Source organism: Cervus elaphus, chromosome 19 (assembly GCF_910594005.1).
Source record: "Cervus elaphus chromosome 19, mCerEla1.1, whole genome shotgun sequence".
NCBI classification, from domain to species: domain Eukaryota; kingdom Metazoa; phylum Chordata; class Mammalia; order Artiodactyla; family Cervidae; genus Cervus; species Cervus elaphus.
The window spans coordinates 22768891-22790791 of NC_057833.1; the positions used below are offsets into that span (position 1 = coordinate 22768891).

A 21901-nucleotide genomic window follows, 5' to 3' on the forward strand; every position below is an offset into this window, starting at 1 on the left:
ATTTTGTTATTATTAACATCAACTAATGAGTGTATTTCTCAAACAACTGCAGATGTTTTTAAGACTTTGTTTTTCAGCACAGACTCAACCTGATAGCAACCATCTGTCCTGGATGATTCAAGTTCATCTCTCTGAAAGCGTGAGAATGGATTTGGTAAGGCATTTAGGTCTTTTCTGGCTCAGTAGCTCAGTAACTCTAGAACATTAAGTGAAAAATAATGGCTCGTATAATTTACTCAGATGTTCTTCCCATTTCATAACCATTACCACCATCTGTGCCTACCCCTCAACACCCCTGCGCGCACAAACACACATTTCCCTAGGGAGTATGGAAATGTGGTATTAGGTGATGAATATAAGGAAAAGCCTGATAAATTTTAAAAATCATTAAATCATAGGAAATTTTTATCTTAATTCTTTATTAAAGGAATGGAGAATAAGAGATTTGGGGTTTTTTATAATGTTAAATTTTTGGAATAAATACAGTTATGAGGAATTCACAATACTTAAGTGAAGGCAATACTTTGACAACTGTAAAACTGACCACTGCCTTTATTTCACCTCTTCACTCAGAACATTTAGAGACAGATGGTTTTTCCTTTTAGGTGCAAAACTTAGAGTAACCTCTTTAAGTTGTCCACGGTTGTTTTTTTTCCTCACACTTTGCCTGGCTTTAGCAGTAATCATTCAGGTTAAACAGTTAAGTGGTATATATGAATAAATTTGTGAACATGAGTCTGTAATCAAAGGATCATAGTGTCTATTGCCTCTTTGTAGAAATCTTAATTTGAAAACAGCTGGCCACAAACAAGGGTAATTATTTGCCATCAAATCATTAAAATGTTAGTGGCATCCTCCAAAAGAGAATTCTCTTCTAAAAGTTCACTGGCAGCACTGACATGTTTGTAAAGTATACACTTATATGTATTTATATGTGTGTCTGTTTATATATATTTGTCTGTATTTGTGAAATTATACCAAAACCCATCTATAAAATACCTTAAATACTTTTTCAACCTCTAAACCCCTTGATGGTCCCTGGAATCTGCCCCCTGAAACCGTTTTACTTCATGACAACTTTCAGTTAGGGTACCTAGAATGACCTTTCCTTCTATACTGCTTTACTCTTTGGGTGTATTTTCTTTATAAAAAGAAATTAGTTACTTGATTTCCTTCTCCAGGTGTTCAAATTTTGGTCCCTATTTTGTAAACTTTTTTTGTACACTACTCAGTTTTTCACAATGGACAGTTTAGAATTTAGTATCTTTTACCTGTCTAACAAAAGTAACTTCTTATAATCTATGAAAAAATTTAATAGACAATAAAATATTAGTATCTGAAAAGTAATCAGACACATAGATGAAAATTACTTTAAAGTTTGTTTTTCATAAATGTTGACCTACTGGTGCAAGAGAAAAACCTGCATTAGATGATGGGCTGCAAGCTTCTCCATAACCTGGTGTCCAGTAATAATGCCTTTTAAGGCCATTGGAGACTTCTGCAAGGTACACGTGTCCATCCACCACAAACGGCTCCACATCTGTATTGTCTGATTTTAGACGGCCTGTGTGAATTAAATCTGAATATGCCTAGGAATTTTAAGAAAAACTGTATCATTAAGAAAATAGCTTATTCATTTTACAAATTTCAACATTCACATTTAGATGTGATAATTTATAGTCTGAAATATTCTGAATAACTGCTGAATTTTAATATTTTTCAGGGATTGTTCACACAGTGTGGAAATTACAATCTCGTAAAACTCATTTCTGCATTTTAGCTTTAACTATGTTTTGTTGTCTTATGACTCACTGAGGTAACAGTTCTATATATATTACCATTTTGTGGACCAGAGGTTTCCTGTCAAAATTTTCAAGTCCCAAGGTGACTCATAAATGAGGGTGGAGTGCTATTGTATGTGCCCCTGAAGATCCAGTGACAGCTGGGGGTCCATTTTTAGAAAAATAAACACCCACAGATTTTGGCTTAAAACTTTGAGTTCATGGACTCCCTGAAGGTAACCGGCAGATTTAGGCTGAGAGACCATTCCCTTAGTATTAGATGCTGGTGTAGCTGGCCACATAATTATTTCTTCATTGTAGAATTTTCTTTGTATATCATGTATGGATCATTGACATCTACATAAAGGTGTCATACAAACATGTTTAACTAGTCAGTAAGGTTGTGATTAATTACTGTAGAGAAAAGCAGAAATTAGTAAAAGATTCAAGTCTAGTTGCTTTCTCCTATAGCTTGTCATTATTAGTCCAACTCAATTCAGCTTCTAGTGTTATAGAATGTGGATGTGGTGGTTTCTGAAATCAAGCTTTTTTTTAAAATAGAGTACATATTATTAATCTTTTTAGTGATAGAATTCTGATTAGTCTTTTGGCAGTTTTTGAGAATCCTGACACCTTATTTTTCTTTCTATTCTAACTGAAAACTGTTCATGATGATGCTTTTTGTGTGTTTTGAAAGCAGTGTTAAGGGTTCTATATATTTACATAAGCAACATACCAAATATTTTGACAACTTGTACTGTATTTTCAAATTCTGTGTCTTGCTTTAATTATTGGGTAGCAGGTTAGAGATTGTGCCACATCAAATTTATAATAAATCAACAATTGTGATTTTTTTTTTTTTTTTAACTTTGGAGTAAAATTAGGACTGTATAATTTCCCATTTTATTTACTGATTTGTCTTCAGCTGCACTGGGCCTTCGTTGCTGAGCACAGGCTTTCCCTGGGTGCAGCAAGCAGGGGCTCCTCTTCATTGCAGTGGGCACGTTTCTCACTGTGGGGGCTTCTCTTGTGGAGCACAGGCTATAGGCGCACAGCTTCAGTAGTTGTGGCACATGGGCTTAGCTGCTCCATGGCATGTGGCATCTTTCCAGACAAGGAATTGAACCCGTGTCCCTTGCATTGACAGGTGGATTCTCAACCACTGAACCACCAGAAAAGTCCCTCAGTGACATTCATACTAATATGTAGTATTTGATATCTCTCACTGTTTCAACCACAGAACTTTCCAGTAGCTAATTTTTAGAACGTATGTTAAAATTTATCAAAACTGCAGTGTCTCACTATACTTTGTAATCCTGACTAACTCATCAGTAAATACCATCTGATGTTGTAGGGAAAGTCCCAGGAAAAAACCTCAGTGAAGACAAACTTACCACACATGTAGCTTCATCAAATTTGTTTCCCCAGATGTAGATATGAGAGAGTGTAGGATTTGTTTTCATTGATTGTGAAAGTGCAACAAGTCCTTTTCCCTCTATGTTGTTGCTCACCACTGACAACCTGTGGAGAAACAAAAAGTAATAACTCTGGAAACAGTTCCACAGAGAGAATGGATGAGCTACCAACAGCATTTATTACATACATCTTACTGTGTTGTCTTACCATTAAATATGTTCAATGTAGTAGATAAAATACCGATCTTATAATTCCTGAAATCCAAGAAACTTTTCTAATTGGATTCTTCATATACCTAAGTAGAGCTACCTACGTTTTGGAAATAAACAGACTATTGTTCTACTTATTATTCAGTAAAGGTTTGGAGTGGATTACAGACATATTTTTCAGGATAAAGTCATCTGAGTAATATTTTCTTCTTGATTCATTCTTATTTTAAAGTCATCATATTGAATGATGATAACTTTTCTGTTAGAATTCAGGATAAATAAGTGATAAGAATTTTCTCATTAACCTTAAGCATTCATAACTGGTATCAATCTAATTTTAAAAAGACATTCCTTTAAAAAGAAAATAGAAGATACTGAAATGTTTCCTGTAACTTAATATGTCAGTTTAGAAACTGAGTTTTCATATTTCACCATGAATCTTAAGTGGTAAGAGGTTTAAGGTTAGTGTTCTAAACAACTTTTTTTCTGTTATTTTGATTAAATGTAAAACCATACTAACGCTTTAAGAGTCCTGTTGTGTGAAGCAAGAGCGTCACTGAGATAGTTTGCTCCTGCATTTTCCATTCTGTTAAAAGAAAGATCTATTACTTCCAGGGTAGTATTGCTTTTCAGAACATCGGCCAAACACTTCATTCCATCCTGAGTTATTTTATTGCTGGGAAAGGAAAAATATGTAGTTATATTTGAAAATATGAAGTGTCCTTTTATTCATAGAGATCGCAGGCTTAGAAACTTATAAGCCGTACTTTCTATTTTAGTTAAGATTTATTTTAATCACTCAATTTCCAAACATGTTAATGAAAATTTGCCATAAAATGTTGCTTCTATTCTGGTTTACATATTTAAATTGCTCACTCCAGTTATTAGGAGATATTATATCAGTTTAAACTGAATAATAACTGAAGCTCAAGATAAAAAGATAAAAATGGTTTTATTTTCTAGTTTTTGGATTTAGTGTCTAACAGAGAATCATACTATGAATCTTTACATAGATTATACAGATTATCACTTACCAGCTTACATCAAGGTATTGTAGGCTCCTGTTCAGATAGAGTGCATCACATAACTGTTTCATACCACAGTTTTTTATATCATGTTTACACATATGTAATTCAATAAGGCACTGATTTTCTTTCAACATGTGGCTTAGGTGAACTGTAGACTCTTCCTAAAAATAGATAGTCTTTTATAAAATATAATTTTAAAGCAGTACATGTTTATTTCAAACATGGTCTGTTATTTAAATTAGCTTTTTAAAAAGATTTTATCAGTTAAGACTGTTAGTCTCCAATTTGCTATTTGTTTAGCATGGCTTTTAAAAAGAAATCATTTTGTCACAAATGATACCTTTACCATCTTAGAAACAGGCAGCAGGCACTTGTACAATGACTAAGTGATGTAAAAGAGGTTAGTTAAAAAGGCTGAGTGCCAAAAAATTGATGCTTTCTAATTGTGGTGCTGGAGAAGATTCTTGAGCGTCCTTTGGACTGCAAGGAGATCAAATCCGTCAATCCTACAGGAAATCAACCCTGACTATTCATTGGAAGGGCTGATGCTGAAGCTCCAGTACTTTGGCCCCCTGGTGTAAAGAGCTTGACTCACTGGAAAAGACCCTGATGCTGGGAAAGATTGAAGGCAAAAGGAGAGGATGGCAACAGAGGATAAGATGGTTGGATAGCATCACCGACTCAGTGGGTGTGAGTTTGAGCAAACTCTAGGAGATAATGAAGGAGAGGGAAGCTGGCATTCTGCAGTCCATGGAATTGGCAAAGAGTCAGACATGACTTAGCAACTGAACAGCAACAACAGAAATCATTTAAAAAATAGCGATCATCCCAGAAGGGAAAAACACAACAATTGGTACCATGGGTGAGCATGAGGGCATTTCCTGAGGGTCCAGTGGTTAGGACTTGCTTTCACTACTGGGCCCAGATTCAGTTCCTGGTTGGGGAACGGAGATCCCACAAGCTACAGAATGCAGCTTATCTATAGGATGAAGTCCAGACCTCCGGGACTGCTATTCTTAGGCAGTATGCCATTATTACTTATGATTTCAAAGATGCAGTAGTTAATCACATCAATATAACAAAACAAATGACAAAACAGTTAACACTGGGCTCTTACAATTCTCTAGCCCTTAAACTCTAATCATCTATGTGTTCATCTTAAGCACGCTGCCCCTCGAAGGTTTACCCACTGCGAATGAGTTCATAAGAACAAAAGACAATATATTTGTTTAAATAAGCAACATCTAAAACCATATTTATATAACTCTTAAAATTTTCCATTCAAGTTTTCATTTGTAAATGGTAGTTTACAAGTCTAAAAATACAGCGCATTCATGAACCTTGACATAACCCTCAGATAGTACCTTCGTTTTATTCACATACAGCATTATTAACTGCTCACGTAGAATACATACCTGTTCACCATACAGTATGGGTCGGTTTAGGTTTAATCCCTTAATTGTTTGGTTTTGAGTTAGGACTGTAGCAAATGCTATCACACTTTGCATTCCCTAAAAACAGATAAATTCATTAAGGAAACTGACAAAGTATATAAAGTAACCTCCTTAATAGTTCAAGATCAGTAAAACTGGGCTCTGATAAATCAAAATTGTGCTCTTAAACATTTAATTTCCTAGTCCTTGAATGTAGATTGATCAAATTTGGAAAAAATTCATCTTTAACATGCATGGGGAGTTTCTTAAGGTTTCCTCAGATGTTTACCGCTAGGTTTGCTCCTAAATCTTCAAGATTCTATATGATGCAGACGTCAGACATGCGGGGACACAAGTGGATCCCAGCTAGGGCTCTATACTACTTGTAATATATATCCTTAATGCAAACTTCCTTTTATATTCATACTAACACACTTTAAATGTGTGTTTATGGCGGCAAACCATTACTAATCACGTTTTTCACAACTCCAGTAGGCCCCCTCTGCCTTTTGGAAGGGCCTGATCCTCTTGCATCTCTGTGATGGATACATATCTAGTTGTTAGACCAGAAAACTTGGGCCTCTTCCCACTCCATCAGTCCTCTTACCTTCCTGTCAGTTGATTGCCAGATCTTAGAAGCAAATCTTAACAGATTCTGCTTCCAAAAGATGTCTCTAATTAGTCCATCTCTGTAGCTACCACCTCACCCAGGTTCTCATCACCCACCTGAACTAGTGCAGAAACTTCCTAAAACTGTGTCACTTCCATAAATGGGAAACCACAAACCCTTGAAGTAAATAGAAAGCGTTTGTGAAAATAAATACATGAGCATTAAAATTACTTCAATCTATGTCAGTGATGCTACCCGTGGGGAAGCACTTTCTTGGCACCGTACCACACTGGGGGAAGCACTCTCTCAGGGTCTGCATGTTCTGGATCCCTGGCCTGGAATATTCTGCCATGTCCCTCTTGAAGGCAGCTCTTTCTCATCTTTCACAGATGAGGCAGCTCTTTTCATCCTCGTATTACTTCCTCAGGTCTTAGGGATAACCATCCTATCACACGGATGACCTCCCACCCACCCATTATCAGAGTACTCTGCCATCTTTGTCGCACTTTGCTCTAATTTACTGATATTTTCCCAACTAAAATATAACCTTTATAAGGGCAAAGACTATATCTGATGCACTCCTGTATCCTTAGAACCTAGGATTGTGACTATTATGTGCAGAAAATATACAGTTGACCCTAAAGGGTCAGGGATCAATTGTATACCTTGGTATCCATGGATTCAAAGAACCTTGAATCCTGTAGCAATTGTAGTATTTACTACTGTAAAAAGTCTGCATTTACCTGGACCCAGCAGTTCAAACTGTTGTCAAGTCAACTGTATATCAAACTAACGCTTTCCCCATGCCTTACTTACTGTATCTAACTTAACTTAAACGTTAGAGCCTATTATACCAAAGAGCCTCCTTGGCCCATCTTCCTGTCATCCTGTCCCAGTGATTTTGCGTTAACCTTTTAACTAGGTTCCTAACAGTAGGCGTGAAGGTTTGAAGGCATGTTTGAGAAAATGAAGCCTGGACTTTGAAGACATATCAGGTCAGATGAGGGCTCTTAGAATTGTCTTAGGTTTTATGCTATAACTACTCACTGAAAAATGTTTCCACAAATAAAAAATTTATATTATACAAATGAAGTATTTAATTAAAAGGAACATAAGATTCTTCTTTAGAAAATCCCATGCAAGTTAAGAAGGGTAACAGATGGAAATTTAGGAAGATTTTTATTACACTGGATATTCTTCCATAAAATTATTATAATCTGATTTTTACTTAAAAATCTTTTTTCTCTGATACTAGATCTTAGAGATCAGCTTCAATCATTCATAAGACTGTCATGTAGCTGGTCTCTTGACACTTCTCTGTGCTACTTTCCAGGAAGAATGATCAAATATGTGAGTGACACTCATAACCAGTTTAACTCACCAGATCACAGTCACCCAGATCTAATTTCTCTAAGGATGAATTAATTTGTAGCATTGCAGCAAAAAACATTCCACCCTTATTTTCAATCTTGTTTCCAGTCATTCTTAGGTGTTTCAGAGTTCTATTCTTCTGCAAAGGAAAAGAGGCAAAACTGGATTAAAATTTTAGCCCACAGAATTCTCTTCAGATTACGTGAGTTAGGAGACTGTATTACTATTTGCAGACTCAGTCAGTTTTTCATGGAGATTGAACAGAATATATTCCATAAAGGTAACATTCAATTTCCCATAATAGGTGAACATATAAAGTGTACCATTTGGGAATTCCCTGGCGGTCCAGCAGTTAAGACCCTGCATACTCACTGCTGAGGGGTTCAGGTTCCGTCCCTGGTCAGGGGACTAAGATCCGGCAAGCCACACGGTGCAGCCAAAAAGTACAATTCACGGGATTTAACTACATTCACGGTGTTGTGCATCTATCACCTCTAATTTCAAAACATTCTCTTTACCCTTAAAGGAGACCTACACCCATTAAACACTCACTTCACATTTCCCTGTATTACTTTGAAAGTGACAATTTTTCAGACATTTGCAAAGTTTAATTCCTTCTCGTAATTCATTCTTTGGATAAATCATTCACAAGATTACAGACATTTCATTGTCCTAACGAGTAAATATTTGAACCATAAGTGCACATAATTACCTTTAAAATTAAGTCAAACCCTGCCCCCCCCACCCCCAGCAAGAGTGGGAAGAAGGAAAGGATGTCCACTCTCACCACTTCTATTTTACATTGTACTGGATAGGGCTAGATAAGGCAAGGAAAAAAAGGCATACAGGTTGGAAAAGAAGCAAAACTTTTTGCATATGACATAATTTTATATGTGGAAAATTCTAAGGAATCCACCAAAACAAAAAAAGACCTGTTAGAACTAATATATGAAGAAACACATCCCATGTTTCTGAATCAGAAGACAATATTAAAATGGCACTATTCCCCAAGTTGATCTAAAGATTTAAAGCAATCCCTCTCAAATCCCAGTTTGTTTGCTTTGCAGAAATTGATAAACTGCTCTTAAAATTCATGTGGAAATGCAGGGGACCCAGAAGAAACAACACAACATTGAAAAGAACAAAGAAGACCCACACTTCTTCAAAACTTAACTACAGGACTACAGTAGCCAAGATAGTGTGGGACTGGCCTAAGAACAGATATATAAATTAATAGAATAGAGAGTACAGAAATAAACTCACATTTATAATCAACTGACTCTTGACAAGGATGTCAAAATTAGTGGGGAAAGAACAGTTTTAACAGGAGGTGTTGGGTTGACTAGATAGCCACATGAAAAAGAATGAAATTACTCCTATGTCACTTCATATACAAAAATTAAAATGTATCAAAGAACTGAATGAAAGAGTCAAAAACTTGGAAGAAAATGTAAGTGTACATCTTCATGACTTTAGGTCAGATACGACTTTAGATACAACACCAAAAGCATAAACAACAAGAAAAACATAAAATGCATTTTATTGAACTTCTAAAATTGTGTGCTTCTAAAGATACTACTAAGAAAGTGAAAAGGCAACCTACAGAATGTCAGAAAATACTTGCAAGTCATATCCTATAAGGGACTTATATCCAGAAAGGGCAAAACATTTGAAAAGACAATTTTCCAAAGAAAATATAGATATAACCACTTAGCATGTGAAAAGATGTCAACATTATTATTATTCATTAGGAATATGCAAATCAAAACCACAAACCTCTTCATACCCACTAGGATAGCTCAAATCAAAAAGTACCAAGAATTAGTGAGGATATAGAGAAATCAGAATACCCATACGTTGTCGGTGGAACATAAAAAGGGGCAGCCACTTTGAAAAACAGTTTGGCAGTCATTCAAGATGTTAAACAGTTTCCAAATAATCCAGCAATTCCACTCTAAGGTATATATCCTAGAAAATTGAAAAGTGCACAGAAAAATGTGTGCAAATATTCATAGTAGCATTATTCATTATAGACAAAAAGTGGAAACCCAAATACCTGTTAACTAATGGATGAATGAAATGTGCAGTGGAATATTACTTGGCAATAAAAAGGAATGAAGTATGTTACAACATGGATGACACTTGAAAGCATTAAGCCAGTCAGTAAAGGCCACATGTTATATGGTGATTCTATTTATATGAAATGGCCAGAATAGACAGGCAGAAAGTAGATATGACTGCAAGGTGCTGGAGAGTGAGGGAGAGAAGCATAGACAGGGATTGCTGACAGGGTCTTCCGTGGGGAGGAGGTGTTCTAACAACAGTGATCGTGGGGATGGTTACAAAACTGCGAATATAGCTGATCATTGGACAACACAGGGGTTAGGAGCAGTGACCCTCTGTGCTGTTGAAAGTGAGTTTAACTTCATAGTTGACCCTCCATATCCAAGATCCTATACTCTTAGATTCGACTGACTATGAATTGTATCATACTGCAGCATGTATTTAGTGAAAGAAACCCTTATGTGAGTGGACCCGTGCAGTTCAAAGTTCAGGGTGTCCACTGTATACTAAAAAAGCCACTGAACTGAACACTTCCAAAGGGTAAATTCTGTATCTGAATTGTCTTAATAAAACTTGATTTTTTTTTATTGTAGTTGATTTACAATGTGTTCATTTCTGCTGTACAGCAAACTGACTGTTATAAATACTTTTTAAAAAATATTTTCCATTATGGTTTATCCATAGAACTGTATTAAAAGTGAGTTCAAAAGTACTCATGTGATGTCTAAATGTTAATGAATTGAAGTGCAACAAAAAATATACATTTGCACAATATTAAAACAAGTTGACATTAACATTTGTTTCTGTTGGTTTCGAGCTAAAATTAAAGAAATTAAAATCCCCAAATTGTTAGTTTGAGGTATACGAATGCTTACATGTAGGGCTTTAGCAATCAGTTCTCCACCTTCAGGCCCAATGTCATTAAACATAAGATTTAAGTAAATGAGATTACGTTGTTTCTAAAATAAGAGAAAAGAAGCTATTATACATGTATTACTAGAAATCAATAAAGAATATATGAGCTGCTTTTTAAGTAAAAGTGTTTACCAGCAAAGAAAATCTTTATAACCAGGAAATTTCAAGGTCCAGCAAAACAAAGGACGATTAAGGAAAAAAAAAAATCAACATTTTCATTTAAACACATATAATCACAGGATAAAGAAAAGGACTCTGTTCATTTTTTTAGTTTTTTTTAATTGGAGGACAGTTGCTTTACACCATAGTTAGTTTCTGCTGTACAACAGTGCGAGTCAGCTATTAAGTAAACACACGTCCCTCATGAGCCTCCCTCCCACTACGTTCATTTTTCATCAATGATTCAAAGTATGGATGTGCTTTATGTACTGAACCACAGTGTATCACTTTGCACAAGATGACTCAAGAGGCTCTAGGTATGAGCTCTACGGAGACCATATACACAAATGTGCTTTTACTGTATTTCAAGTGTTACAGCACAGTCAAGACCCTTGATATTTTGCAAAACTAGGTTTTGTGTATATGTCAGTAGACTAGGTGATTTCACCATAAAGAGATCTGAGAACATTTTGGTGGGTATGATTTTTGCAGCATTTTGATTTGTGGTTGTTGAAAATAACTTGGTTAGTTTTTTTTTGTAATCTTTCTTATATTCTGTGCCATTTATTTCATAGGTATGAGAATTTTAAGATCTTTTTTGGCTGAATAGAAACACTTGCAGCACATGAGAATGGGACAAAGAGCTAGGAAATTAAAAAGCCAATTTAAGGGAAGAATAAAAAATGATATATGCTGCTTTAAACATTTTATTTTAACTGAAAATACAGACACACACATGTATATGCCAATCTTCTGAGGTTGAAAAAAGCCTTTTCTTTAAGGACACCTGTTCTTATTGGTGGACCACACTACCTTTCTTAAATAAAATACAATCATAAAGCAGCATTTCAGTTTGGGTATCTCCAAAGTGAAGTCTACAATAAAGGGTTAGTTTCGCAGGCTAGGGCTGCTGAAACCCTGCACATTCCAAGGAAAAGACTGGTTCTTAACTCGGTCCTGGAAAAAGAAAATGAACAAAGAACATTTTGCAGTAAAATACCTGGAGCAGTTTTGCAGCATAGTACGCGCCAACATCACTTAGGAGGTTGTATCTAACATCCAAACCTGAAGAATACAGATGAATAGAAGCTGATATTCCTCCTAATGAATACTTAATCAGGAGAATGAGAGCAGGAAGGAATGATTCTTAAGGAGACATACCATTAATATATGAATTATTCTTTAAAACTCTGCAAAGAATCCAGAAATCTTCACCTGTTACTCTTTCTCCTGATAGTGAGCGACTGTTACCAGCAATATTTAATGTGATTCCTACCGATCTGTTAAAATATTAAAAGGAAATCCAGTAAAGAAAATATTTTTCCTTCATGTTTAGTGACATCAGTGGATAGTATTTACTGGAACCAAGTACCACAATACATATTTTTATCAAGTAACTTAAAACTACTGAATATATACTACAGCTTTTGAAAAGCACTTTAATATATGCATAATTTAATTTCTCAACCACAGAAAAACCAAAGTATTCCCACTTGATAGGTAATGACATTGAATACTTCAATGATTTGCATAAATAAACCCAGCTCACAGGAGTTAACGACCAATCTGGAACTCAGACTTGGAGAATGCTGGTCTAGTGCTTTTTTTTTAACTCGAACTCGACTACCTTCAAGACCTGTGTCAGTCATCTATGCTGAATCAAAAAAGCATGTCAATTTCATCCAGCATTTGCAAATGGCTTTCAAATCACTCAGTATTCCAAGAGTTTTCACACAGATGAGTATCAGTGACTGTTCCTAATGTAATTAAGTATATGTCTTCCTTACCCCTTTTCAATTTCTTCATCCACTTCTTGGAGTATTTGCAATATAAAAGGTTTAATTTCCTGGGACTTTTCCATACATAGATCATAATAATATTCCTGGAGACCACCAGTAGATGCTGCAACTTTTGAAAAATAAATGCAATACTTTTCATCACATATAAATTATCCCAGGAGCTTCCTCCCACCAAAATTAGATTTCTTTCAAAGATATAAACATGTGTGTGTGTAGAGTTGGGGGTGAGGGGAAGAAAAGGAAGAACAGAGAAAGTAAAATAAGGAATGGGAGAGAAGAAAAATGCTGTTTGGAGAACTAGGGCCATAGAAGTACTCACTGAGGATGGGCACACACTTAACTTGGAAGTGACAAAAAGGAGAAAGAACTGTTAAATAATAGGCCTAGCAGCTGAGAAAATGACGTCCAGAAAAATTAAGTATTTTGCCTGAAATCATACAGCAGAGTATTGAATCAAACTTGACTCCAAAGCCTCTTTCCTTTCTGCCATGATGGATATGGGTAACTCAAGTTTGCTTAAAATGGCTTCAAATAAAGACACTTTTATCATAGAGTCTAAACTCAAAAGGGGTCTGAAAAATCAAGTCCAACAGCCTTCTTGAAGACCTTCTATACCCTGTAAGTTGATAGCATCTTTGAATACAGCTCTGTCTGCTCTTCCTAGAAGAACAGGTCTCGCCAAGTTGAGGCCTCACTCATAGAAGTGCTTTACCTACCATTGTCTTCTATTTCCTCTTTCTAAAGGTGATTTTTCCCTGTCCAGTCACTAATAGGGAAGACAGAAACAAAACTGGAGTTGAAGTCTTCTTCCTCTGTTATACCTGCAGCTTTCCTCGATGGATCATCTTATTATTTTCAATACTGCTTTGTAAAAAAATTTTTATTGGAGTATAGTTGATCGACAGTGTTGTGTTGGTTTTAGGTGTACAGAAAAGTGAATCAGTTATACATAAACATTGTGTGTTGTGTAGTCTGTTAGTTGCTCAGTCCTGTCCGACTGTGACCCCACGGGCTGTGGCCCACCAGGCTCCTCTATCCATGGGATTTCCCAGGCAAGAATACTGGAGTAAACTACCATTCCCTTCTCCAGGGGATCTTCCCGACTCAGGGATCGAACCTGAGTCTCCTGCATTGCAGGCAGATTCTTTCCTATCACAGCCACCAGGGAAGCCCACATACACATACATACATCCACGCTTTTTTTAGGTTCTTATCCTTCAGTCACTGGTTCATTTCTGGCTTGAAGGAGGTGCTGGTTGCTTTGGGCTCCCCCTGTGGCTCAGCTGGTAAAGAATTCGCCTGCAACATGGGAGACCTGGGTTTGATCCCTGGGTTGGGAAGATCCCCTGGAGAATGGAAAGGCTACCCACTCCAATATTTTGGCCTGGAGAATTTCATAGACTGCATAGTCCACAGGCTCGCAAAGAGTTGGACACAACTGAGCAACTTTCACTTCACTTCACCCATATAATTCACTACAGTGTACCAAGTAGAGTTACAGTGGGTCCTTATCTATTTTATACATAGTAGTGTGTATATATCAATCCCAATCTCCCAATATATCCCTTCTCCCTCCCCTTTGGTATTATTTTAGAAGCATCTTTCTCCAGGCCCAGGCTTTCTAGGGTAGAAGGTGTGCTAACACTTTTCTTAGAAGCACATACCACTCCCCGTCTCTTTTCTGTCCGAGCTTTTGTGTTTGTGTGTCTCTTTAAGAAAGCTCAGCAATCTCACTACTCAACCACCCTGAGATCTTGAGGATCCAGCTTCTCTAAGTCTCTTCATCTCAAAAATGTTCCTTCATGAGTGGATTTCTGCACTATATGAACTAAAGAGTTTGCTAAACAAATGTGCAAAACAAGATTCAAGAGAAAGAACATTATGTTAAAAGTGAAAGTAAATAATCTTTTCTTACAGTTTTTTTAAATAAACTTTAAAAAAATAAATTTAGGGGAATTCCCTAGTACAGTAGTCAGAACTCTGTGCTTTCACTGCCAAGAGTCCTGGTTCAATACCTGGCTGGGGAACTAAGATCCTGCAGCTGCATGGTGTGGCCTAAATAAATAAATAAATAAATTTAACCTACATTTATTTCAAATAACTTGGAAATTTCAATATCAAAAAGAAAATAAAAGAAACACTGATCAGCAATCCCATTGCCAAAGAACCATTGCAACTGAGGTCTGGGAGTATTCCCTTTATTTTTCTTTTTCTATATCCTTTTCCTCTTCAGTTAACATTATGAGCATCTTGCCCATCTCATTAGATACCCCCTGAAAATTTTTAACAGCATAATTGTACATAAAAAATCTTTCACTTACTAAGCATAAAATAATAAGGACCTACTGTATAGCACAGGGAACTATATTCAATATCTTGTAATGACCTATAATGGAAAAGAATCTGCAAAAGAACATACATATATATTCTGTATAACTAAATCACCGTGCTGTCTACCTGAAACTAACACTATTATAAATCAACTATACTCCAATTTAAAAACAATTTTTAAAGAAATCTTTCACTTATTTTAGGACATGTATTTATGTATTTAAATAATGCTTTATTTCATGTATTTCATGTATTTAAAGAATACTTTAGCACAGCATTTCCCAAACTGTGTTCTGTGGAATACTAATCAACCACATGATCAATGATATTCTAAACAGAATGGGGTTTATTGTAAAGTAAGTTTGAGAAATGATGAGTTAAACAATGCTAAACAGATTCCTATTTACAGTAATTCTTGGGACATTTAAAACTCTCAGGTACACAAGGACTCCTCAAGTTGTTGAGCCCAGAGAGGAAGGAGGATAAAAATGCTCCTAGACTTAGGACTTGGGAGACCATGGTTCACATGGAATACAATCCCAAAAATGCTCGTTTAGCATCCTCAACAGAAAATAAAACAAGTAGACCTCAAACAAATTTACTTCTTGGAACTGGGCTCCCACTGGGTTTTTTCCCTCTCATCTGGCTCCTACCTTCCTTGGTATTAAAAATGTTAAACAAAATCTCAGAAATGGAGACCCAATTGAAACAGAAGTAATTATCTGGTGTTTATTAAAAATGCAACCCAGGAGACACAGATCCAAGAAGCATTTGAATTGTGTTCCACCAGACTACAAAATGGTGGCGATTTACAAAGGCAAAAAACCCAGGAGGTTACATAAATGGTTCATCAAGAATTGGGATTGGGGTTGGAGCAGGCAAGAAATGAGGTTGCTTGTTAAGCAAGGAATGACTGGGAGTCTGAAATGATTACAAAGTTGCAATGGAGGGAAGAAATTTGAAACTATAAGGGTGTAGCTAGCAGCTCCTATTTTGAAAACAGCTAGTAGTGTCCTTGAGTCTGACACTATGCTATGTAGACCCAATGGACTGTAGCCCCCTAGGCTCCTCTGTCCATGGGATTTTCCAGGCAAGAACACTGGAGTGGGTTGCCATTCCCTTCTCCAGGGGATCTTCCCAACCCAGGGATCGAACCCAGGTCACCCACATTGCAGGTGGATTCTTTGTCGTCTGAGCCACCAGGGAAGCCCAAGAAAACTGGAGTGGGTAGCCTATTCTTTCTCTAGGGGACCTTCCCGACCCAAGAATCGAACTGTGGTCTCCTGCACTGCAAGCGGATTCTATACCAGCTGAGCTACCAGGGAAGCCAGGTCAAGTTCTCAGTGATGAAGGAATGCATCTGAAATCATATCCACAACAGCCACCCGGCCCCATTTTGCATGCCTGAACCACAGTTACTATATTTGATTTTTAAATAATTTTAAATATGTCATCAAAGAGAAGAGGGCTGCCTTGAGAATTTCTCAGATTCATTGCCTGCCCTCAGCTGGCAGAACCATATCCAGGACATGCAAACACATGTAGACTTACAAGTCACGTTAATATGAAGGCATGAAGGAATCTTAGATTACAGGCTAAACAAAGCCAAAGAATATGTATACTTAACTACCTGGCCACGGATTTAAAGTATTTTTGAGCATCAGCTATATTTTTCTGCTACTCTCTCTTTTATTTAAAATTTACCCAAGAAATGTCAGGATTCTATGGCACCAACAATTTATTTCCTATACTGTATTCATATTAGGAGAAAATAATAAACCAGTTTTCAAATCGTAAAACACAACCTAGGAATAACCAATTCTACAAGAAAATGTCAAGAATTTAACCTAGATTCATTTTTAATCCACACCTGACTCTTGAATTCCAAATAATTTTTACCTAATATCCCGTTTAAAAATTACTAGATAATTATTTTGGAGGTGGTTACCCTCTTCTATTGGAACAGTCACGTGCTGGGAGATTGAGCACTGAGGGTCAGTCAGACTTGGGTGCTAATCCGGAAGGGCTGTGTGATGTCAACCTGCTGAAATTCTTCGATCTTAAAGTTCCTTTTATGCTAAAAGCAGAGCATGTCAATGCCCACCTCACAGTGCCGTGTGGAATACGTAAGGCCTGTGGCACCATTCCCTATCTACCAGCACACAAGCATCGAAAATGGAAATGGTGAAGGGAGAGGGGTGTACACATTCCGCTTAACATGAGAGTCAAAGAGTTAGTCACTCAGTCGTGTCCGATTCCTTGTGACCCCATGGGCTGTAGCCTGCCAGGCTCCTCTTCCCTTGGAGTTCTCCAGGCAAGAATGCTTAACATGATACCAGATAATTCACGGGTGCAGAAATACTTAAAACCGTGCAGGCGTGAGCGTGCAAAGAGTGGTCTCCAGAGCCTCTAGCCCGCCTGGGCCCTGCTCTCCGGAAACTTCACAAAAAGGGGCCCAAGTAGTGCATGGGGACAGAGCGACACACACACGTGAATTCAGGACAACCCAGCGCGAAAACGGCCACCCACCGCGGGAGCTTGGGGCTGCCCTCTCGTCCACGTTTGGGGGCGCCCCAAAGTTCCGGGCTCAGCTAGGGTGTCTAGGGGTCCTCTCCCGCCGGGCAACCTCTGGCCCAAAGTCTGCTCGGAGGACTCGGCCTGGCTATGACGCCCCTCGCGCGTTTCCTCCGGGCCAGGCTGGCGCCGAAGGGACCCCCTGTTTCTTACCGCTATCGTCTGCCGCAGCCCAGGCCTGCGTCGGGGTCCTAGAGGGAGCGGGAAGTGGGGACCCGGATGCCGGCCCGGCCTGCTTCTGGCTGAGCTCCATGCTCCCTACATCCGGCCGGCCGCGGCGGCGTTGTCTTGACGACCACGCGCGTGCTCCGGCTCCGCCCGCCGCAGCCGAAGAGCTGCGAGCCGTGTGTACCCACCTCGCGACCCTGAGCGCCTAGCCGGCTGGCTGTGCTAACCTCTGCCATTTACCCCTCGGTCCCGGAGGCCTGGCTGGGCAGGTAGTGACCGCCGATGCTGTGGAGGCTCCTTGTTCACCATCTGGGTCCTGGTCCCCTGCCTTGGGTTAAAGACACACGGAGGCAGGGCATCCCGGTTCTTTTGCAGAGAGAAGTTCTCCAGGTTTAGGGGGCATGGCTGATGAACTTAGGGCCGGGGGTACAAAGATGATTATGACACACTCGCTCCCCAAGTTGTGCTTATACCTGCAGAGGCTAGGTGCAAAACCAGAGTCGCCCACCACAGCTAGGGCGGACGGAGGTAAGGGGGCTTAAGGGGGCTAGTTGATCAGTCTTGTGGAAGGGCGGGGCCGTCAGCGAGGGCTTCTTGGAGGAGGAATTGTCCTGACCGGTGCAGGTGAACTTGCCAGAGGGCGGAACTGCCTTGTGCGTTTAGGAGATGAGCAGACTGGGTGTCTTTTAGAGGCGAAGAAAGTCAGGCCGGATCCGCGTGGAGTCCCGTGCATCCTCTGAGAAGCACAGCTGTTATGGGGCAGGGAGCTCTCAGATAGGGAACAGCTGATGGAGGCTGGATTTGGTGGCGCTAGTGGTTAAAAAAACAAAAAACAAAAAACAAAAACCCGCCTGCCAATGCAGGAAACATAAGAGAGGCGGGTTTGATCCTTGGGTCGGGAAGATCCCCTGGAAAAGGAAATGGCAACCCACTCTAGTATTCTGGCCTGGAGAATCCCATAGACAGAGGAGCCTGGCGGGCTACGGTCCATAAGGTCGCACAGAGCCGGACACGACTGAAGTCACTTCGCAGGCGCGCAGGGGAGAGGAGGTATGAAACATCTCAGGAGTTTGAGGAATGAGGAGACAGAACCCAGCGTTAGTTACCAGGTAAATGGGTCAGGATTTGGTACTTGGGCCTGAGGGAGAGGCGACAAGGAAGGAAGAAAGGAAGGCCTTCTGTTTGGGGTTGTCACAGGTCAAAGAGAAGGAAGTGAAAGGGCCTTGCAGACGACTCTGGAGCCAGAGACTCCTTGTCTGAAAAATGTGCGAGGAAGATCCTCAAGGTAAAAACAGGTCATGTATGAAGTTCATTATTTTCAGAGGTGAAACAGAAAATATCTGAGTCCTCTCTCCCTCCCGCTACCCAGCCTGGCATTTCCAGACCATGCTCCATGGCCGAGTAATGTTGCCACGCAAGGCAGAGGTCTCTTGAAACACTCTGTAACCCACAGATTTTAAGCACCACGGCAAGTGGTTCTTCACATTAAACATGATGATAGAAAAGACAATTATGTTTTCATTTACCCCATGTGCTACCAGCAAAGTTGAAAGGTAGCCTGAAATACTGAGATGTGAATGTAGGTACAGTTCGGCACACTCCCTTCCCTGTGCTGCGGCTCTTTAGTCGCTAAGTTGTGTCTGACTCTTTGTGACCCCATGGAATGTCGCCTGCCTGGCTCCTCTGTCCATGGCAAGAATGTTGGAGTGGGTTGCCATTTCCTTCTCCAGGGGATCTACCCAACCCAGGGATAGAACCTGCATCTCCTGTCTCCTGCATTGGCAGGTGGATTCTTTACCACTAGTGACACCTGGGAAGGCCCTTGAAGAGTAATTCCACTCAGAAACGTCTCAGTAATACTGGGTTGTAAAAGTACATCCAGAAAGCAATCCCTAGTTTAAAATAGCCAATAAAGAATCAATCTTCCCTATTCTTATTTACTGGCAGCTGTTGCAAATCCTGGCTTTACAACCTCCTTTTATTAAGTCCACTAAAAATTCATGTACAGTGCAATTCCTTCGATAGCTCAGTCGGTAGAGCGGAGGACTGTAGTGTGAAGCTTCTCAGGCATCCTTAGGTCGCTGGTTCAAATCCGGCTCGAAGGAGTTGACATTTTGGACTTCCCTGGTGGCTCAGGAGGTAAAGAATCTGCCTGCAATGCAGGACACCTGGGTTTGATCCATGGGTTGGGAAGATCCCCTAGAGAAGGGAATGACAACCCACTCCAGTATTCTTGCCTGGAGAATTCCATGGACAGAGGAACCTGGTGGGCTATACTCCATGAGGTCACAAAGAGTCAGACATGACTGAGCAACTAACAACAATGCATATACAATATAAATAGCTTTCATAGGGCTATCAACTTGATTCCAAACACATGTGGGATATGATTCATGGGAGCTAATACACACATAGAGACCTTCTAGGCAGGTCTCATCATAGAACAGGATGAATTTTAAGAGAAATAAGTTCTTTTATGTGTCTGGAAGCCCAGACATACTTGTTGTGCTAACTAACCTTAGAGTGGCCAGTGCACACAAATTTCCCCCAGACAGCTCTGTGGGAGACTGAAAAAGAAAAATCAAGCCTGAACCTCCACATCCAAGAAGATTTTAATTAAAACCAGGTTTCTGGAGAAGGTCGTGTCCGACTCTTTGTGACCCCATAAACTGCAGCATGCCAGGCCTCCTTGTCCATCACCAACTCCCGGAGTCCACCCAAACCCATATCCATTGTGTCAGTGATGCCATCCAACCATCTCATCCTCTGTTGTCCCCTTTTCCTTCTTCCCTCAATCTTTCTCAGCATCAGGGTCTTTTCCAATGAGTCAGCTCTTCACATCAGGTGGCCAAAGTATTGGAGTTTCAGCTTCAACATCAGTCCCTCCAACACCCAGGACTGATCTCCTTTAGGATGGACTGGTTGGATCTCCTTGCAGTCCAAGGGACTCTCAAGAGTCTTCTCCAACACCACAGTTCAAAAGCATCAATTTTTCGGCCCTCAGCTTTCTTTATAGTCCAACTCTCACATCCATACATGACTACTGGAAAAGCCATAGCCTTGACTAGACGGACCTTTGTTGGCAAAGTAATGTCTCTGCTTTTTAATATGCTGTCTAGGTTGGTCATAACTTTCCTTCCAAGGAGTAAGCGTCTTTTCATTTCATGACTGCAATCACCATCTGCAGTGATTTTGGAGCCCCAAAAAATAAAGTCAGCTACTGTTTCCCCATCTATTTGCCATGAAGTAATGGAACCGGATGCCATGATCTTAGTTTTCTGAATGTTGAGCTTTAAGCCAACTTTTTCACTCTCCTCTTTCACTTTCATCAAGAAGCTCTTTAGTTCTTCTCCACTTTCTGCCATAAGGGTGGTGTCATCTGCATATCTGAGGTTATTTATGTTTCTCCCGGCAATCTTGATTCCAGCTTGTGCTTCTTTCAGCCCAGCATTTCTCATGATGTACTCTGCATAGAAGTTAAATAAGCAGGATGACAATATACAGCCTTGACGTACTCCTTTTCTTATTTGGTACCAGTCTGTTGTTCCATGTCCAGTTCTAACTGTTGCTTCCTGACCTGCAGACAAGTTTCTCAAGAGGCAGGTCAGGTGGTCTAGTATGCCCATCTCTTTCAGAATTTTCCACAGTTTATTGTGATCCACACAATCAAAGGCTTTGGCATAGTCAATAAAGCAGAAATAGATGTTTTTCTGGAACTCTCTTGCTTTTTCAATGATTCAGTGGATGTTGGCAATTTGATCTCTGGTTCCTCTGCCTTTTCTAAAACCAGCTTGAACATCTGGAAGTTCATGGTTCACATATTGCTGAAGCCTGGTTTGGGGGATTTTGAGCATTACTTTACTAGCGTGTGAAGTGAGTGCAATTGTGCGGTAGTTTGAGCATTCTTTGGCATTGCCTTTCTTTGGGATTGGAGTGAAAACTGACCTTTTCCAGTCCTGTGGCCCCTGCTGAGTTTTCCAAATTTGTTGGCATATTGAGTGCAGCACCTTCACAGCATCATCTTTCAGGATTTGAAACAGTTC

General features: G+C 39.3%; 1 protein-coding gene and 1 non-coding gene across 6 annotated transcripts; one reads left to right on the top strand and one right to left on the bottom strand.

Moving 5' to 3' along the window:
- Positions 1 to 523: 523 nt before the first annotated feature.
- On the bottom strand, positions 524 to 17980 carry LRRC34 (leucine rich repeat containing 34). Of its 5 annotated transcripts, none has more exons than XM_043875066.1 (11): positions 17844 to 17980; positions 12774 to 12894; positions 12148 to 12266; positions 11987 to 12051; positions 10788 to 10871; positions 7859 to 7987; positions 5850 to 5945; positions 4441 to 4595; positions 3927 to 4082; positions 3176 to 3302; positions 524 to 1589 (listed from the first exon to the last, which is right to left on the bottom strand). In XM_043875066.1, exons 1-11 carry the CDS (start codon positions 17941 to 17943, stop codon positions 1386 to 1388), a joined length of 1356 nt encoding a protein of 451 aa, XP_043731001.1. In that variant the 5' UTR covers positions 17944 to 17980; the 3' UTR covers positions 524 to 1385. The 5 variants fall into 5 exon arrangements, with proteins under 5 accessions (XP_043731001.1, XP_043731002.1, XP_043731004.1 ...); XM_043875067.1 differs by having other exon boundaries at positions 12774 to 12888; positions 17844 to 17962; XM_043875069.1 differs by lacking the exon at positions 17844 to 17980 and adding an exon at positions 17646 to 17828.
- A 1893-nt stretch (positions 17981 to 19873) lies between these two features.
- On the top strand, positions 19874 to 19963 carry TRNAY-GUA. Its single transcript is given in 2 exon segments — positions 19874 to 19910; positions 19928 to 19963. It is a non-coding gene; the product is annotated as a tRNA-Tyr (tRNA).
- The last annotated feature ends 1938 nt before the right edge of the window (positions 19964 to 21901 follow it).